This window comes from Vombatus ursinus, unplaced genomic scaffold (genome assembly GCF_900497805.2).
Source record: "Vombatus ursinus unplaced genomic scaffold, bare-nosed wombat genome assembly UNPS02014808.1, whole genome shotgun sequence".
Lineage (NCBI taxonomy): Eukaryota > Metazoa > Chordata > Mammalia > Diprotodontia > Vombatidae > Vombatus > Vombatus ursinus.
In genome coordinates, this window is record NW_020954586.1 from 3,510,925 (window position 1) to 3,524,117 (window position 13,193).

Sequence of the window (13,193 nt, forward strand, 5' to 3'; positions counted from 1 at the left end):
AAGAAGGAAGGAAGGAAGGAAGGAAGGAAGGAAGGAAGGAAGGAAGGAAGGAAGAAAGGAAGGAAGGAAAGAAGGAAGGAAGGAAGAAAGAAAGAAAGGAAGGAAGGAAGAAAGAAAGGAAGGAAGAAAGGAAGGAAGGAAGGAAGGAAGGAAGGAAGAAAGAAAGGAAAAGAAAGGAAGGAAGGAAGGAAGAAAGAAAGGAAGAAAGGAAGGAAGAAAGGAAGGAAGAAAGAAAGAAAGAAAGGAAGGAAGGAAGGAAGGAAGGAAGGAAGGAAGAAAAGGACAACGTGCTTCAGTCTGCCCTGTGAGTTCATCATTTCTCTCTCTGGGACAGAGGTGGACAGCACTCTTCACCACGATTCCTTTGACACCACGGGGGTCGCTGTGTTGGTCAGCGTCGCTAAGCTTTTCACAATCGATCACCTTTACAATACCGCCGGGCAGCAGCTAATAACTAGCGTCTTTGCGGTGCCTCAAGATTTTCAAGGAATCTCACGTACATCTTTTCATGTGAAGTAGGCTGGTCACAGGAGCGCACCTGTAGAGATAGAAGGGACCTCAGAAGCCATTCAGTGTCCTCTCCCCCATTTGGCAGATGAGGAAACTGAGGCCCAGAGAGGGGTAAGGTCACACGGGTAGGAAATAGTAATTATTCAACCGAACCGAAGGCTTGTGTTGAGTTGTGATAACAGAGTTTGGACTGAAGCCCGGCTTGGCTCACTGTGGAATGTCCACGTGCTGATGCTGCCCTCTTGTGACGAAGGGGGACAATTGACTCTCATTAGGGTGTCCTTTTAGCTTGGAGGGACCTTGTGACTTCCAGGGGTGAAGAGAATTCCTGGGGAGGAAACTCCCCTCCGCTCTATGCAGTCTGGAGAGCTGCCTGTGGGCTCCGAGAAGTTAAGTGACCGCCAACGCGCAAATTCGTCATGGGGCGGGATTTGAACTCAGGTCTTTGTGACTCTGCAGTGCCGACCTCGCTTGAGCTCCCAAGCAATCTTGGGACATGGGTACCGAATCCTGAATGATTCCCGCTCATGTCTCCTCATAACCCCCAGCCCCCATGCTTCTTGAACTCTGGACATTGCAGCTTGACACTGTAGCCCACAGAGTGCTAGGCTCGGGGTCAGGAAGAGCTGAGTGAGACCTCAGCTTTGTGTCATCCTGGATAAGTTACTCCACTTTTCTCGGCCTCAGTTTTCTCATCTGTAAAATGGGGATGATAACCCTGGCATTCTTATGAGGGTCATATGAGATAATAGGTGTTAAGCGATTTGCTCTAGGGATCCTTGCAATTATTGTGTGATTCCAGTCTCCATGGTGAATGCTCCTCACTCTCTACTTGGCCCACCTCCCTTTCCTATCCACCGCTATCTTTGAGGCCCTTAGTTGGGAATTTGCTGCAGCTGCTCATACCTATTTTGCCTTAGTATATCATCCCCATATTGCAGATGAGGAAAGTGAGGCTGAGAAGTTCATCGACTTGCCCAAAGTCACACAGCTAGTAAGTGTTCAAGGCAGGATCTTGGGCTAGAGTTAAAGCTGGGAGGGACCTCTGACGACGTCTAGTCTAACCCTTTCATTTTACAGATAGGGAAACTGAGGCTGGGAGAGGTTTGTTGAGGCCCTTCCTGGCTCTAACTCTTACGATCCCAGTCCTGCCTCTGACCCTTGCTAGCTGGGTGACCTCTGATGGCCCATCCAGCCCTAAGCCAAGGATGCTGCAGCTGCCTGGTGGATGCCTTTCTGGCTCCAAGTGCTTGGGGATCTTGGGTAGAGGGAAGGTGATGAGTCCTGAAGTCTGTGGGCTGTCCAATTGGTGTTCCAGCCCTAAAGCCTATGAGTCTATTAATTAAACAGTTCCTAGGTCCCGGCCCTCCTCTGAGCCTCAGTTTCCTCTTTTGTAAAGTGATGGTTTCTGAGGTCTCTTGCTGCCCTAGTTCTATGACCCCCTACGTGTGATGCCCCTTCCTGGGCCTCAGTCTGCCCCTCTGTTAAATGCGAGAGGGGAAGTTTTTGGCCGGGGTGGCCTCTGAGGTCCCGGATGCTCCAGATCGACATCCTAGGCACCGGCCGCAACGATGGGTCTATTTCAGGGCCGCCGAGCCCATTACGTGACCCACGTTGGAGGTGCGGGGGCGGGGGGGGGGGGGGGCCGGGGGGGGGGGGGGGGTGTCCTCCCGGCCTGCAGGGGGCGCCAGCCTCGCTCGTTCGCCAAGCCCCCAACCATGACAAGGCACCTGCCAGGACCGGCGGGGGTCCTCGCCTTCAGGCTGTCCACACTGCCGCCTGACCGCGGGACCGCGGGTCGCGCTGGAAAGCGAGCCCGACTCCGGGCGGCGCGGCCCCGAGGAGGGGCTCGCGTCCCTTCGGGGTGGGCCTGCGGGGGCGGCAGCGGCGGAGCGAGGCGGGGGCCGGGGCGGGGCGGCAGGCGGCGTCAGGCACCGCGGCGGGCAGCCCGACGGGCGTGGGGTCCTTGCGCCGGCGGCCTCGCTCCGTCAGTCAGGCCGGGGGCAGCGGGGCGGCTACACGGGCGGCTACATCGGCGACAGCGAGCCCCCTGAGCCCAGCGATCCCTGCGACCCTGACCCCACCCCCCGGCGACGCGCGGCGGACGGAGCAGCGCCGCCACCATGATCACCTCGGCCGGTGAGTGCGGCCGGGGCCGGCGCCCATCGCGCTGAGTCAGGCCCGGCCCGGCCCGGTGCCGGGTCCCGGCTCCCGCCTGCGCGCCTTTGCCCAGGCGCCGGGGCCTCCTCTGTCGGCCGGGGGACGGGCCCTGATCCTTTCCTTCAGGCGCTGAGCCCGGCCCGGACGGGACTGCCGAGGCAGGTAGCGCCCACCCAGCCCCCAGGCCATCCTGACCCTGCCGTGCATGGCTGCTCGGAAGCGCGGCCGGGGGGCCGTGGGTGCCTCCGGAGGGCAGGGCCATTGCTTTGGTGGCTAGAGGAGACGGGCAGATTCGAACCCGGGGGTTCCTGGAGGACGTGGGGGAGAGGTAGGATGGCCAGGTAGATAGGGTCACGGGGTCACAGGCACAGATAGGGAAACTGAGGCCCCTGGCAGGCTAAGTGTCGCTCCTTGTCAGAACTGGGATTGGAACCTAGGACCCCGGGGCCCTGAGGCCGCCCGGCCTCCTTCCTGAAAATGGGGACAGAAGCCCCCCCCCCACCAGCTCGAGGGAAGAAAGGGCTGTGTGGGAAACTGAGGCTCCCGTTTCGCGAACCTCGGGGGTCTCCCTCCCAACAACCCATCCTACAGAGGACAAAACTGAGGCCCAGGGGACCCCAGGGGCCCGGGATCGCAAAGGAGACCCCCCCCATTCGTGGTCAGTTTCATCTCCCTCCCCTGGTGGGGGTCAGTGACCTGTCCGGAGGCTGGCCGGGCAGCCGCCCGTGGCCCGAGGTGGTGAGAAGGGGGACGGCCCAGGTGTGGGCAGGCCCGGGCTCCCAGGATCTAGGCTCAGACGCGGGGAGCCCAGAAAAGGGGGCGCAGCCCGGGTCTGCTTTCTTCGGTCCCCGCGCTTCACACGAACATTCCCTCGAGAGCCACTGACCGGCTTCCTTCTGTGCCCTTACCAGGCTTCAGCGGCCCCCCTTTTGGGGCGTTGCTGGGGTTCACGACCCTCTCCCCAGTGAAAAGTGAGAAGAAAGAAAGTGACGGGTTAGCCTGGTCAAGCAAACCCAGAGCAGGTGGTGACCGCCGCCCGAGGGGTCTGACCGCTCCTGTCCGGGTGGGCGTCCGCACGTGATTGCTGGCCTTGTGGACCGGGGCTGGTCATTGCCTTGAACATAATTCTTAAATCTTTCAAAATTCTTTTTCTTTACAACCTTGTTGTTGTGTAAATTTTTCTGGTTTTGCTTGTTTCATTATGTGTCACCTCCGGACATCCAGGAGTCTTTAAAGTTGTCTGCTTTTTCATCTCTTACGTCGAAGTAATATGCCGTTCTTAGCATTCACGTACCTTCACTGAATTTGTTCATCCATTCCCCAGTTGTCTAAGAGACAATCCGAGGCAACCTCTCCCTCCTTAGCTTCTAGCTCTTTGCCTTTCTTTTTTTTTTCCTTTTTTAATCCCTTATTCTGGACTAGGAAGTTTACTTTTTCTGTGACTATTCCCTCCTTAATTACACCCCTTCTTATATCCACTTGTCTCCTCGTTGAGTTTTTTAATGTATTTCTTTACATATATTTTTTAAAATTCAGTTTCAAATTATCTCCCTCTCCCATCCATTGAGAAGGCAAAAAATACAAACCCCATTTCAAATGACCAGTCACACAGAACAAATTTCCCCATTACCCATTCCCCCCCCAAAAAAAGAAAGAGAAAAAAGATTGCACTCTGAATCCATCAGCTCTCTGGAGGTGGACAACATTTTCATCATTTTTCAGTACTTTGGAATTGTGGTAGGTTGTTGAGTTGTTCAGAGTTACTAAGTTTTTCAAATCCATCAGCTCTCTGGAGGTGGACAACATTTTTCATCATGAGTACTTTGGAATTGTGGTAGGTTGTTGAGTTGTTCAGAGTTACTAAGTTTTTCAAAATTGATTATCTTTTACCATCTTGTTACTGTTTTCCTTACTTCACCCTGCGTCAGTTCATGTTTTCCCTTGTTTCTCTGAAATCATCCCTTTCATCATTTCTTAGAGCACAGTAGTATTCCATCCCTTTCATATGCCATGGCTTGTTCAGCCGTTCCCCAATTGATGAGCATCCTCTTGGTTTTACATTCTTTGCCATCACTGAAAGAGCTACTATAAATGATTTTGTCTGTATAGGTCCTTTTCCTCTCTCGTTGATCTCTTTGGGATATGGACCTAGTAGTACAGTTGCTGAGTTAAAGGGTATGAACAGTTATGAATAGCCTTTTGGGCATAGTTTCGAATTGCCTTCCACAATAGTTGGACCAGTTCATAGCCCCATCAGCAGTGCATTAGTGTCCCTATTTTTCCACACCCCCTCCAGCATTTATCATTTCCCTTTTCTCTCATGTTAGCCAATCTGATGGATGTGAGGTGGTACCTCAGAGATGCTTTAATTTGCATTTCTCTATTATTTAGAACATTTTTTCATTAGCTATTGATGGTTTGATTTCTTCCTCTGAAAACCACTTGTTCGTGTCTTTTGACCGTTTATCAGTTGGGGAATGGCTCTTATTCTTACACATTTGGCTCAGTTCTTAATATGTTTTAGAAATGAGACCTTTATCATAGAAACTTGCTGCGAAGAGTTTTTTCTCGTTTTTCTGCTTTTCTTCTAATTTTAGCAGGTTTGGTTTTGTTTGTGCAAAAACTTTTTATGTAATCAAGTTATCCATTTTGCCTTCTGTGAGCCTCTCTGTGTCTAATTTGGTCATCTGTTCCCTGATCCCTAGTTCTGACAGGTAATTTCTTCCATGCTCCGCTAATTTGATTATATCACTCTTTATGTCTAAATCATTCACCTATTTTGAGCTGATCTTGTTATACAATGTGAGATGTGGGTCTATAAATAGTTCTGCCGGATGACGTTCTGGTTTTCCCAACATTTTTTTTTTTAAACAAATAGTGAGTTCTTGTCCCAGTAGCTGGAATCTTTGGGTTCACTAAACACTAGGTTACTTAGCTCATTTGCTTCTGTGTATTGTGTACCTATCCATTCTATTGATTAACCATTGTGTTATCCAGTACCAAATTAATTATTACAAATTAATGATTACAGCTTTATAGTATAGTGTAATAGTCTGAGATCTGGTACTACTAGCCTCCCTTCATCTTTTTATTCCATTAATATTATTGACCTTTTATTCCTCCAGATGAATTTTGTTACTATTTTTTCTAGCTCTATAGAGTAATTCTTTGGCAGTTGATTAGAATGGCACTGAAAAAGTAAATTCCCTTAGGTAGTATTTTCATTTCCATTATATTGGCTCAGCCTACCCACGAGTAATTAATGTTTCCCCAGTTATTTAGATCTGTCTATTTGTGTAAAGAGTATTTCATAATTATGTTTATATAATTCTTTTGTGTGTCTTGGTAGGTAGACTCGCGAGTATTTTATAATATCTGCAGTTATTTTTAAATGAAATTTCTCTTATCTCTTCTTGCTGGGTTTTGTTGTCAGTCTTCAGAAATGCTGATGATTTGCATGGGTTTATTTTTATTTTATGTCCTACAACTTTGCTGTTTATTGTTTTGATTCATTTTTTTAGTTGACTCTCTAAGGTTCTTTAAGTAAACCCTCATATTATCTTTAAAAAGTGATTGTTTCCTCATTGCCATGCTGATTCCTTCAATTTGTTTTTCTTGTCTTATTGCTTGAGCTAAAATTTCTAGTACACTATTGAATAATAATGGTGATAATAAGCATCCATGCATGATTCAGCCATGATGTTATTGGAAAAGCTAGCTTATCCCATTATAAATAATGCTTGTTCTTGGATTTCGATAGTTACTACCTGTTTTAAGGAAAGCTCTGTTTATTGCTGTGTTTTCTAGTGCTTTTTACAGAAATAGATGTTGTATTTTTCTGCATCTATTGAAACAATCATACAATTTTTGTTGTTTTTGTTATTGATGTGGTCAGTTAAGCTTAGTTTTCCTAATATTGAACCAGCCCTGGATTAGTGGTATAAATAGAGTATGGTCTTTGTGATGTATGTTGCTAGTATATTATTTAAAAATCTTACACCATTATTCCTTCTGACCACTGCTTTCCTTAATCTACTCATTCTTGTTGTTGCTTCCCCCTTTCTCTTAACCTCTTTTCCTCCTCCTTCCTGTTGGGTAAGATGAATTTCTATGTCTAATTGCATGCGTGCTCTTCTCTCCTTGAACCTGCTAAAAATGAGATAAAGGGAGTTTTATCCAGACAAGTGATTTATTCAGCAGAGCATGCAATTGCAAAACAAATTGAGGCCCAGGCTTTTGGTAGGACGAGAGGCCCTGAACCCTCGTTTCTATATGGTTAATTAACGTACAGTTTGAAGGGAATGATAAACAGGATGCAAGGATCAAGCCACCTGGTTTCTTATTGGGAGACACTTAGATGAGGAGTAGAGGGATATTCTTGTGGTTAAGGTGACAGTGGGGAGGGAGAATAAACTTGTACAATTTCCAAAATCAGGCTATTGATGTGGAGTTGAAACCTGACTTTACAGAATGGTGGTAAAAAACAAAATAGAGTTACTTAGCACTATTTTTAATATCATAAAGCAGTTTAGCTGAGAGTGTGATTCAAGTGTTATCCACTCCCCGATTCCTGCCCCTATTCTCCCCTCCGTTGTATACATTCTTCCTCTTCTTTCCCCACTCACTACAGGTGAATCCCTCTTTTTAACCCTTCCATTCTTCATTTAGGATCATACCAACATAATAGAATTGTACCCGGGTGTAGACTCCCTCTAAGACATTTGTTGATGATAAAGTTCTGAGGGGGTTATATGTATCATGTTCCCATTTAAGAATGTATAGTTTTAACTTTTTTAATCTCTTACGATTTCTCACTCATGTTTTACTTTTTTTATGTTTCGCTTGAATCTCACATTTGAATGTCAGATTTTCTATTCAGCTCTGGTCTTTAGAAATGCTGGAAAATTCTCTGTTTCATTAAATGTCCATTTTTCCCCCCTGTAGGATTATACTCAGTTTTATTTTTGGTTGTAATCCTAGTTCCTTTGACACCTGGAATATGATGTTCTATACCTTCTGTTCTTTTATAGTGGTAACTGCTAAATCTTGCGTGATCCTGACTGTATCTCCACAGTATTTGAATTCTTTCTTTCTAGATGATTATAGTATTTTTTTCCTTGACCTGAGAGCTCTAGGATTTGTCTGCAATGTTCCTGGTAGTTTTCGTTTTGAGATTTCTTTCAAGAGAAGACCCCTCACTGGTGAATTCTTTCAGTTTTGCCTTCTAAGATTTCTCAGCTGTTTTCTTTTACAATTTTTTGAAATATGATGTCTGCACTTTTCTTTTTGTTCATGACTTCCAAGTAGTCCAGTGATTCTGAAATTATCTCTTCTCAATCTATTCTACAGGTCAGTTGTTTTTCCTATGAGATATTTCACATTTTCTTCTTTTTTTCATTCTTTTGACTTTGTTTTATTGTTTCTTGATGTCTCACAGAGTCATTTGCTTCTAATTTTTTTTTAATTTTAGACTCAAACACCAGAACTCAAATATTGAGTAGAGAAAAGAGAAAGAAACATATCATAAACTTAAATATCAAAACTTAAATAGAAAATAAGAAAAGAAAAAAGAAAAGCATGTCATGTGCACAGTAGAACTTGAGAGGATTCAAAATACATAGCAATGAATTTTCATTTCAAGAGAGCCTGTATGATAGATGCTAGTGTTGAGAGCTGTCCATTTTTTCTTTGCTTCCTTGTAAGTTTTCTTTTGTTCTCTGCTGTGCACTTTTTACTTTGTTCTCCCCCTCCCCGCTCCAATTAAGTGCAGATATATGTATGTATGTGTATACACATACACACATGCATACATACATACATAGACATACACTTTCCCTAGCAAATTCCACTCCTGATTTTTGTTTTTGTATTTGTGCGTATCTATTTCCTGCACCTCCTGGCTCCTCTACTTTATTTCTACTTGCTACCTTGCCCTCCTGTTACTTAGCCAACCCCCCCACCCCAGGATCCCTCATATCCACTTATTCCCATAAATCTAAATACCCTTCTGTACTCCCCTTTAACCTATTCCCTCACTTTCTCCTCTAGAGATCCCTCCCTTATCCTAGTTTTAATTTTTAAGAAGTTATTTTCTTTAGTAAGGTTTTGTCATCCTCTTTTACAAAGCCGTTGCTCTTATTTGTTTTTTTAATGTCACTTTTTTGTTCTTTTTCTAAACTCTTTGCCATGTCCAAGAATTCTTGTTGGGCTTGTAGCAATCTGCCTTTTTCTTTGAGGCTTTGCTTATAGATGTTTTCAAGTTATTGTATTCTTCTGTGTTTGTATCTTGAGCTTTGCTGCCATCATAGCAACTCTTCATGGTCAGGTTCTTTTTTTGTTTGCTCATTTTTTTTCAGCCTCCTTCTTGACTTTGGCCTTTAGTTAGTGTTAGGCTCTGTTCATTTTGGGTTGGTGGGTAGGAGGAATGTTTGACCTGAGCATATGTCCTTTGAATTCCTTCTCCTGTTTTAACAGCTCAGTTTGGGGGGCAGGGAGCAGGGCTTTCAGGTTTTCATTGTTTCCAAAGTGCTGTGATCTGGAAAGAGGTCTGTTTACTGCTTTCTGCAAATTCCTGACCCAGGTTTGAGGCTATTGGCTTGTGTGTGGTTGACTGCTGGTAAACTCAATCACTATTAGCCCATTAGAAGGTTCTACAGGTCCAGAGGGACTGAACTGCTGGCTGCCCTGTGGTCTAGTCATCTTGTCCTGGTCATTTCACTCTTGGCTCATTGCTGCACTAAAGGCTAGGACTGAGGTGCCACTCTGCTCCTAGGTGCAGGGCTGGGTGACTCTGTTTCTGGAACTTGTTCTTTCTCTGCCCTGAGGCTGGGCGATAGATGACAGACTGCCAGGTGGCGCCTGGTCGTGCTCCCTGGGATCTCTTCCTGCCCTGACGTTCAGTTACCTTACCATCCCTGGGTGCTAGAAAGCTGCTCCTGTGCCACAGTCCTGGCCAGCTCCTGACCTGTCCATTTTCCAAGCTTCCCTGTGACTTTCTCTTGGCTTTCTGGTTCAAAATTCAGTCCGGCTTTCTTTCTGTGGAGGAGGTAAGGGGAAAATGGTCCCTCTCACTCTGCCATCTTGACTCTGAGTTTGACATATTTCTGTAGCAGAGTGTGGGTGGGGGTGGGGGTGGGGGTGGGGGTGTGTGTTCATTCTCCTTTTGCTCTTTTCACATAAGAGGGGAGGTTCTTCTGACGGCTGCTCTCACCACTCTTTCTCCATGTTTGCACACTCTTCTCATGGGCCCCAATTATGCACGTTCTGTCCCCTCCTACCTCCTTTCTGCACTACAGTGTTTTCACTTTTGTCCTCTCTTCTTTCTCCTCTTCAGATCCTCAGAAAAGAACACTCTCTCCCTCTTACTGCCTCCTCCCCCCATTTGTCTTAGGCAGCCTTTTCTGCACCCTTTGAAAACCTTATGCTTCTGGGGGGAGACTCGTTCTTCCCTATTGAATGTTAGCACTGCAGCCTCGGGCCGCTCACATTCATTTACCTTTCTAAGTTTCTCTGGACCCTTGTATTTCAGAATTCCTTTTGTTTGTTTTTTCTACCCCAAATGCTGGAAAGTACTCTATTTTACCCTTATAGGATTACATTTTATGTGAGGCGTAAGTGATTCTTGGTTGTAAGCCGATCTCATTTGCCTTTCAAGATATTGCATTCCCCGATATCTCATTTAGAGTAGAAGCTGCCAGGTGTTCTGTGATCCTGACTACACAGCATGTTCCTTTATACTTGAACTTCTTTCTGGATCCTTGGTAGATTTTTCCTTTTTTACTCCTTTTCTTTTTTTTTGGCTAGGCAATGGGTTTAAGTGACTTGCCCAGGGTCACACACCTAGTGTCAAGTGTCTGAGGCCAGATTTGAACTCAGGTCCTCCTGACCCCAGGGCTGGTGCTCTCTCCACTGTGCTACCCAGCTGCCCCTGGATCTTTCTTTGACACACTGGAGCTTGGAATTTTGTCTACTACATTCTTGGGACTTTTCCTTTGGGTGTTTCTTTCAGGAGGTAATTGGTGATAATTTCTTTCTCTACTTGGCCCTCTGATTCTGGTAGGTGTAGGCAGTTTACATATGTGATTTCTCAAATGTAGTGCCCAGGCATTTATAAAAATTATAGTTTTTATGGAGTTTTATGGAGTCCTTGAGCTGATTTTCAAATCTATTGTTTTTGATATCTGATCTGACAGGTTCTCTTTTTTCCAACCTTTTAATTTTGTTTTAATATTTCTTACTTTTGGGAAATCATTGATTTCTATTTGGTCCCTTCACATTTGAAGAGACTTCATTTCTTGGTTAAGTTTTAGCACTTTCTGTTCTAAGCTATTTATTCTCCTTTTTTGCAGAGCTTTTAGTTTGTGTCCTATCTCCCTTCATTTCTTCTAAGTTTTCATGTAGTCAGTAGTCACTAAACATTTGTTAAGTGCCTACTATGTACCATAGTGCTTGTGGAAAATCCATTTTCCCCTTCTTTTGTGGATCTCTAGATCAATAATAAGTTTTGATGCTGACGGTGTTTTCTTTGATTTACTCATCTCTTCAGTTTTAGTTTCTCATTTGGGGTTTGTGCCAGCACTCAGCTGGCACTCGGGGAGGTGGCCCTGCTTCCTCTCCCCCACCATCTCCTTGGTTCCTGTGGTGAGCTCCCTGTCCTGGGGTTAGGTCCCTCTACCTCTTTAAGGGCCTGAGCCCTTTGGCATCTCAGGAGAGTCCCTGGGCTTTAGCCCATAGCTCTTGCTGCCACCTGGCCCAGCCTCACAGGCCCTTCGTGTCCTCTGGTTGTGTGGCAGCCTTGGTGGCTCCTTGGGCCTCCAGCTGACTTCCTGTGTGGCTCTGTGGTAGGTTCGGTCTCTAGAGTGTCTCCTTGGATTCTCCATCATTGCCTTAACTGGTGCAAACTTAAGGGTTTAGCTGGACCTATTTCGTCTGTGGGAGCTGGTCGTTCTGCCTCTGAGCAGTAGCCATCTTGGCCTTCTGTATGAACTCTTCTGACCCCTCAGCCGATCTCGATGTCCCTAAACAGATCCTCATTGCTTCCTCTGGTCATGTCCTTCTGATTCTGCCAGCCCAGAAGTTTTGGGGGTCCTTGGGTTTCCCTTGAGTTCCTGTTGCCTAGGCTTTGGGGGGGTGGTTGTTGCTGACACTGCTGGAGAATTGAGCCCCCTGCCCTGGCTTGCTCCCTTGCTCCCTTCTCCGTGCAGCTCCAAAGCCTGTGGACGCCTCTCAGCGAGCAGTGCCTGCTTGTTGCAGCTGAGCATGCTGCAGGACTAACCCCCCAAGTTCAGCTCCTGCTGACATCCAGCCCCCAAGCTTCTGGAGCCCGTGCCAGGCTTTGCGTGTCTCAGGCACGTTCTCATCTCCTTTCTGTTGTAGGGCAGTTTTTACAAGGTGGGGGAAATCTCGTAGACAGGATCCATTTTCAGACAAGCAAGAGGAGTCCTGTCCTGGCTCTTGGAAGTCTGAGCAAGAGACTGACTGTGTGGGGCCGGGCCCCCACCCCACCCCCCCACCTCCAGGCCAAGAGGCCTTCAGAGATGGTACAGCATGGTGATGACATGCACCCAGCTCACTGGAAGTGACTGGGGACAGCTCAGATTTCTCTTTTATTGAGTTGACTGCTGAAGAAAAGTGTGTCTAAGCTGATGAAAAATAACAGGAATCGCACTGTTGTTCGTCAGCTCCAAGTGAACACTTTCCTTTACGTTGAAACAACAACAAAACTGTAGCCAGTCAGCAAGCATTTACTATGATGTGCCAGGCACTAAATCTTGGGGAAACAGACCAACATGAAGCCATCCCTTCCCTCCAGAGCTCCCATTGGCAACGTGAACACGGATGGTGTCTACAGTGGGCGTGTGGTTAGCCCAGAGGGGTTTGGGAAGGGAGTGTGCAAGGAGCTGGGGGGATCAGGGACCTTGGTCCCCCTGGTCAGATCACACCTGGACCATTCTGTTCAGTTCTGACCACTGCCCTTTATGGAGGGCACGAGCAAGCTGGAGAGTGTCTGGGAAAAGGCGGCCAGGATGGCGGAGAACCGAGGGGGTGGATCCTACGAAAAGGAGCAGAAAGGCTTGTGTGTATTTAACCTGAAGGAGAGAAGATTCACATTTTTGAAAAACTGTCGTGTGGAGGAGGGGTTTGAGGAGGCACAGTGGGGGAAACCTTAGGCACACGTTGAAGCTTAATTTCCAAAAAGTAAGCATAAGGACAGGACCTGAGACTTCACTGGGAGAGGGAGCTCCCAGAAATTCCCCCCATTGATGCAGATTGGCCCTTCTCTGCAATTTATAATCTTTGAGAATTGCTTAGAACACAGAGAAGTTAAGTGACACTTCCAGGGTCTTCCAGCCAGGATGAGACTTGAATCCAGGACTTCCTGGCTTGGAGGTCAGCTCTCTATCCATTGTGATACCCTGCCTCTCGGGGGGATTTCCTGACAGACTTCCTCAGGCTCTCTAAACCTGGCATGTGCTGCCATTCCTGAAGGTTTCCAAGCAGAGAGGGAGGACCCCTGGGTGGTG

At 46.7% G+C, this 13,193-nt stretch overlaps 1 protein-coding gene across 1 annotated transcript in view; it reads left to right on the forward strand.

The window, feature by feature from the left end:
- The first annotated feature begins 2,576 nt into the window (after positions 1 to 2,576).
- PSMD1 (proteasome 26S subunit, non-ATPase 1) overlaps positions 2,577 to 13,193 on the forward strand; it is a 116,481-nt gene continuing 105,864 nt past the window's right edge. The window contains exon 1 of the mRNA XM_027875235.1: positions 2,577 to 2,649. Coding sequence (XP_027731036.1) covers positions 2,634 to 2,649 — 16 coding nt within the window. The 5' untranslated portion in view covers positions 2,577 to 2,633. The remainder of the gene's footprint in view (positions 2,650 to 13,193) is intronic.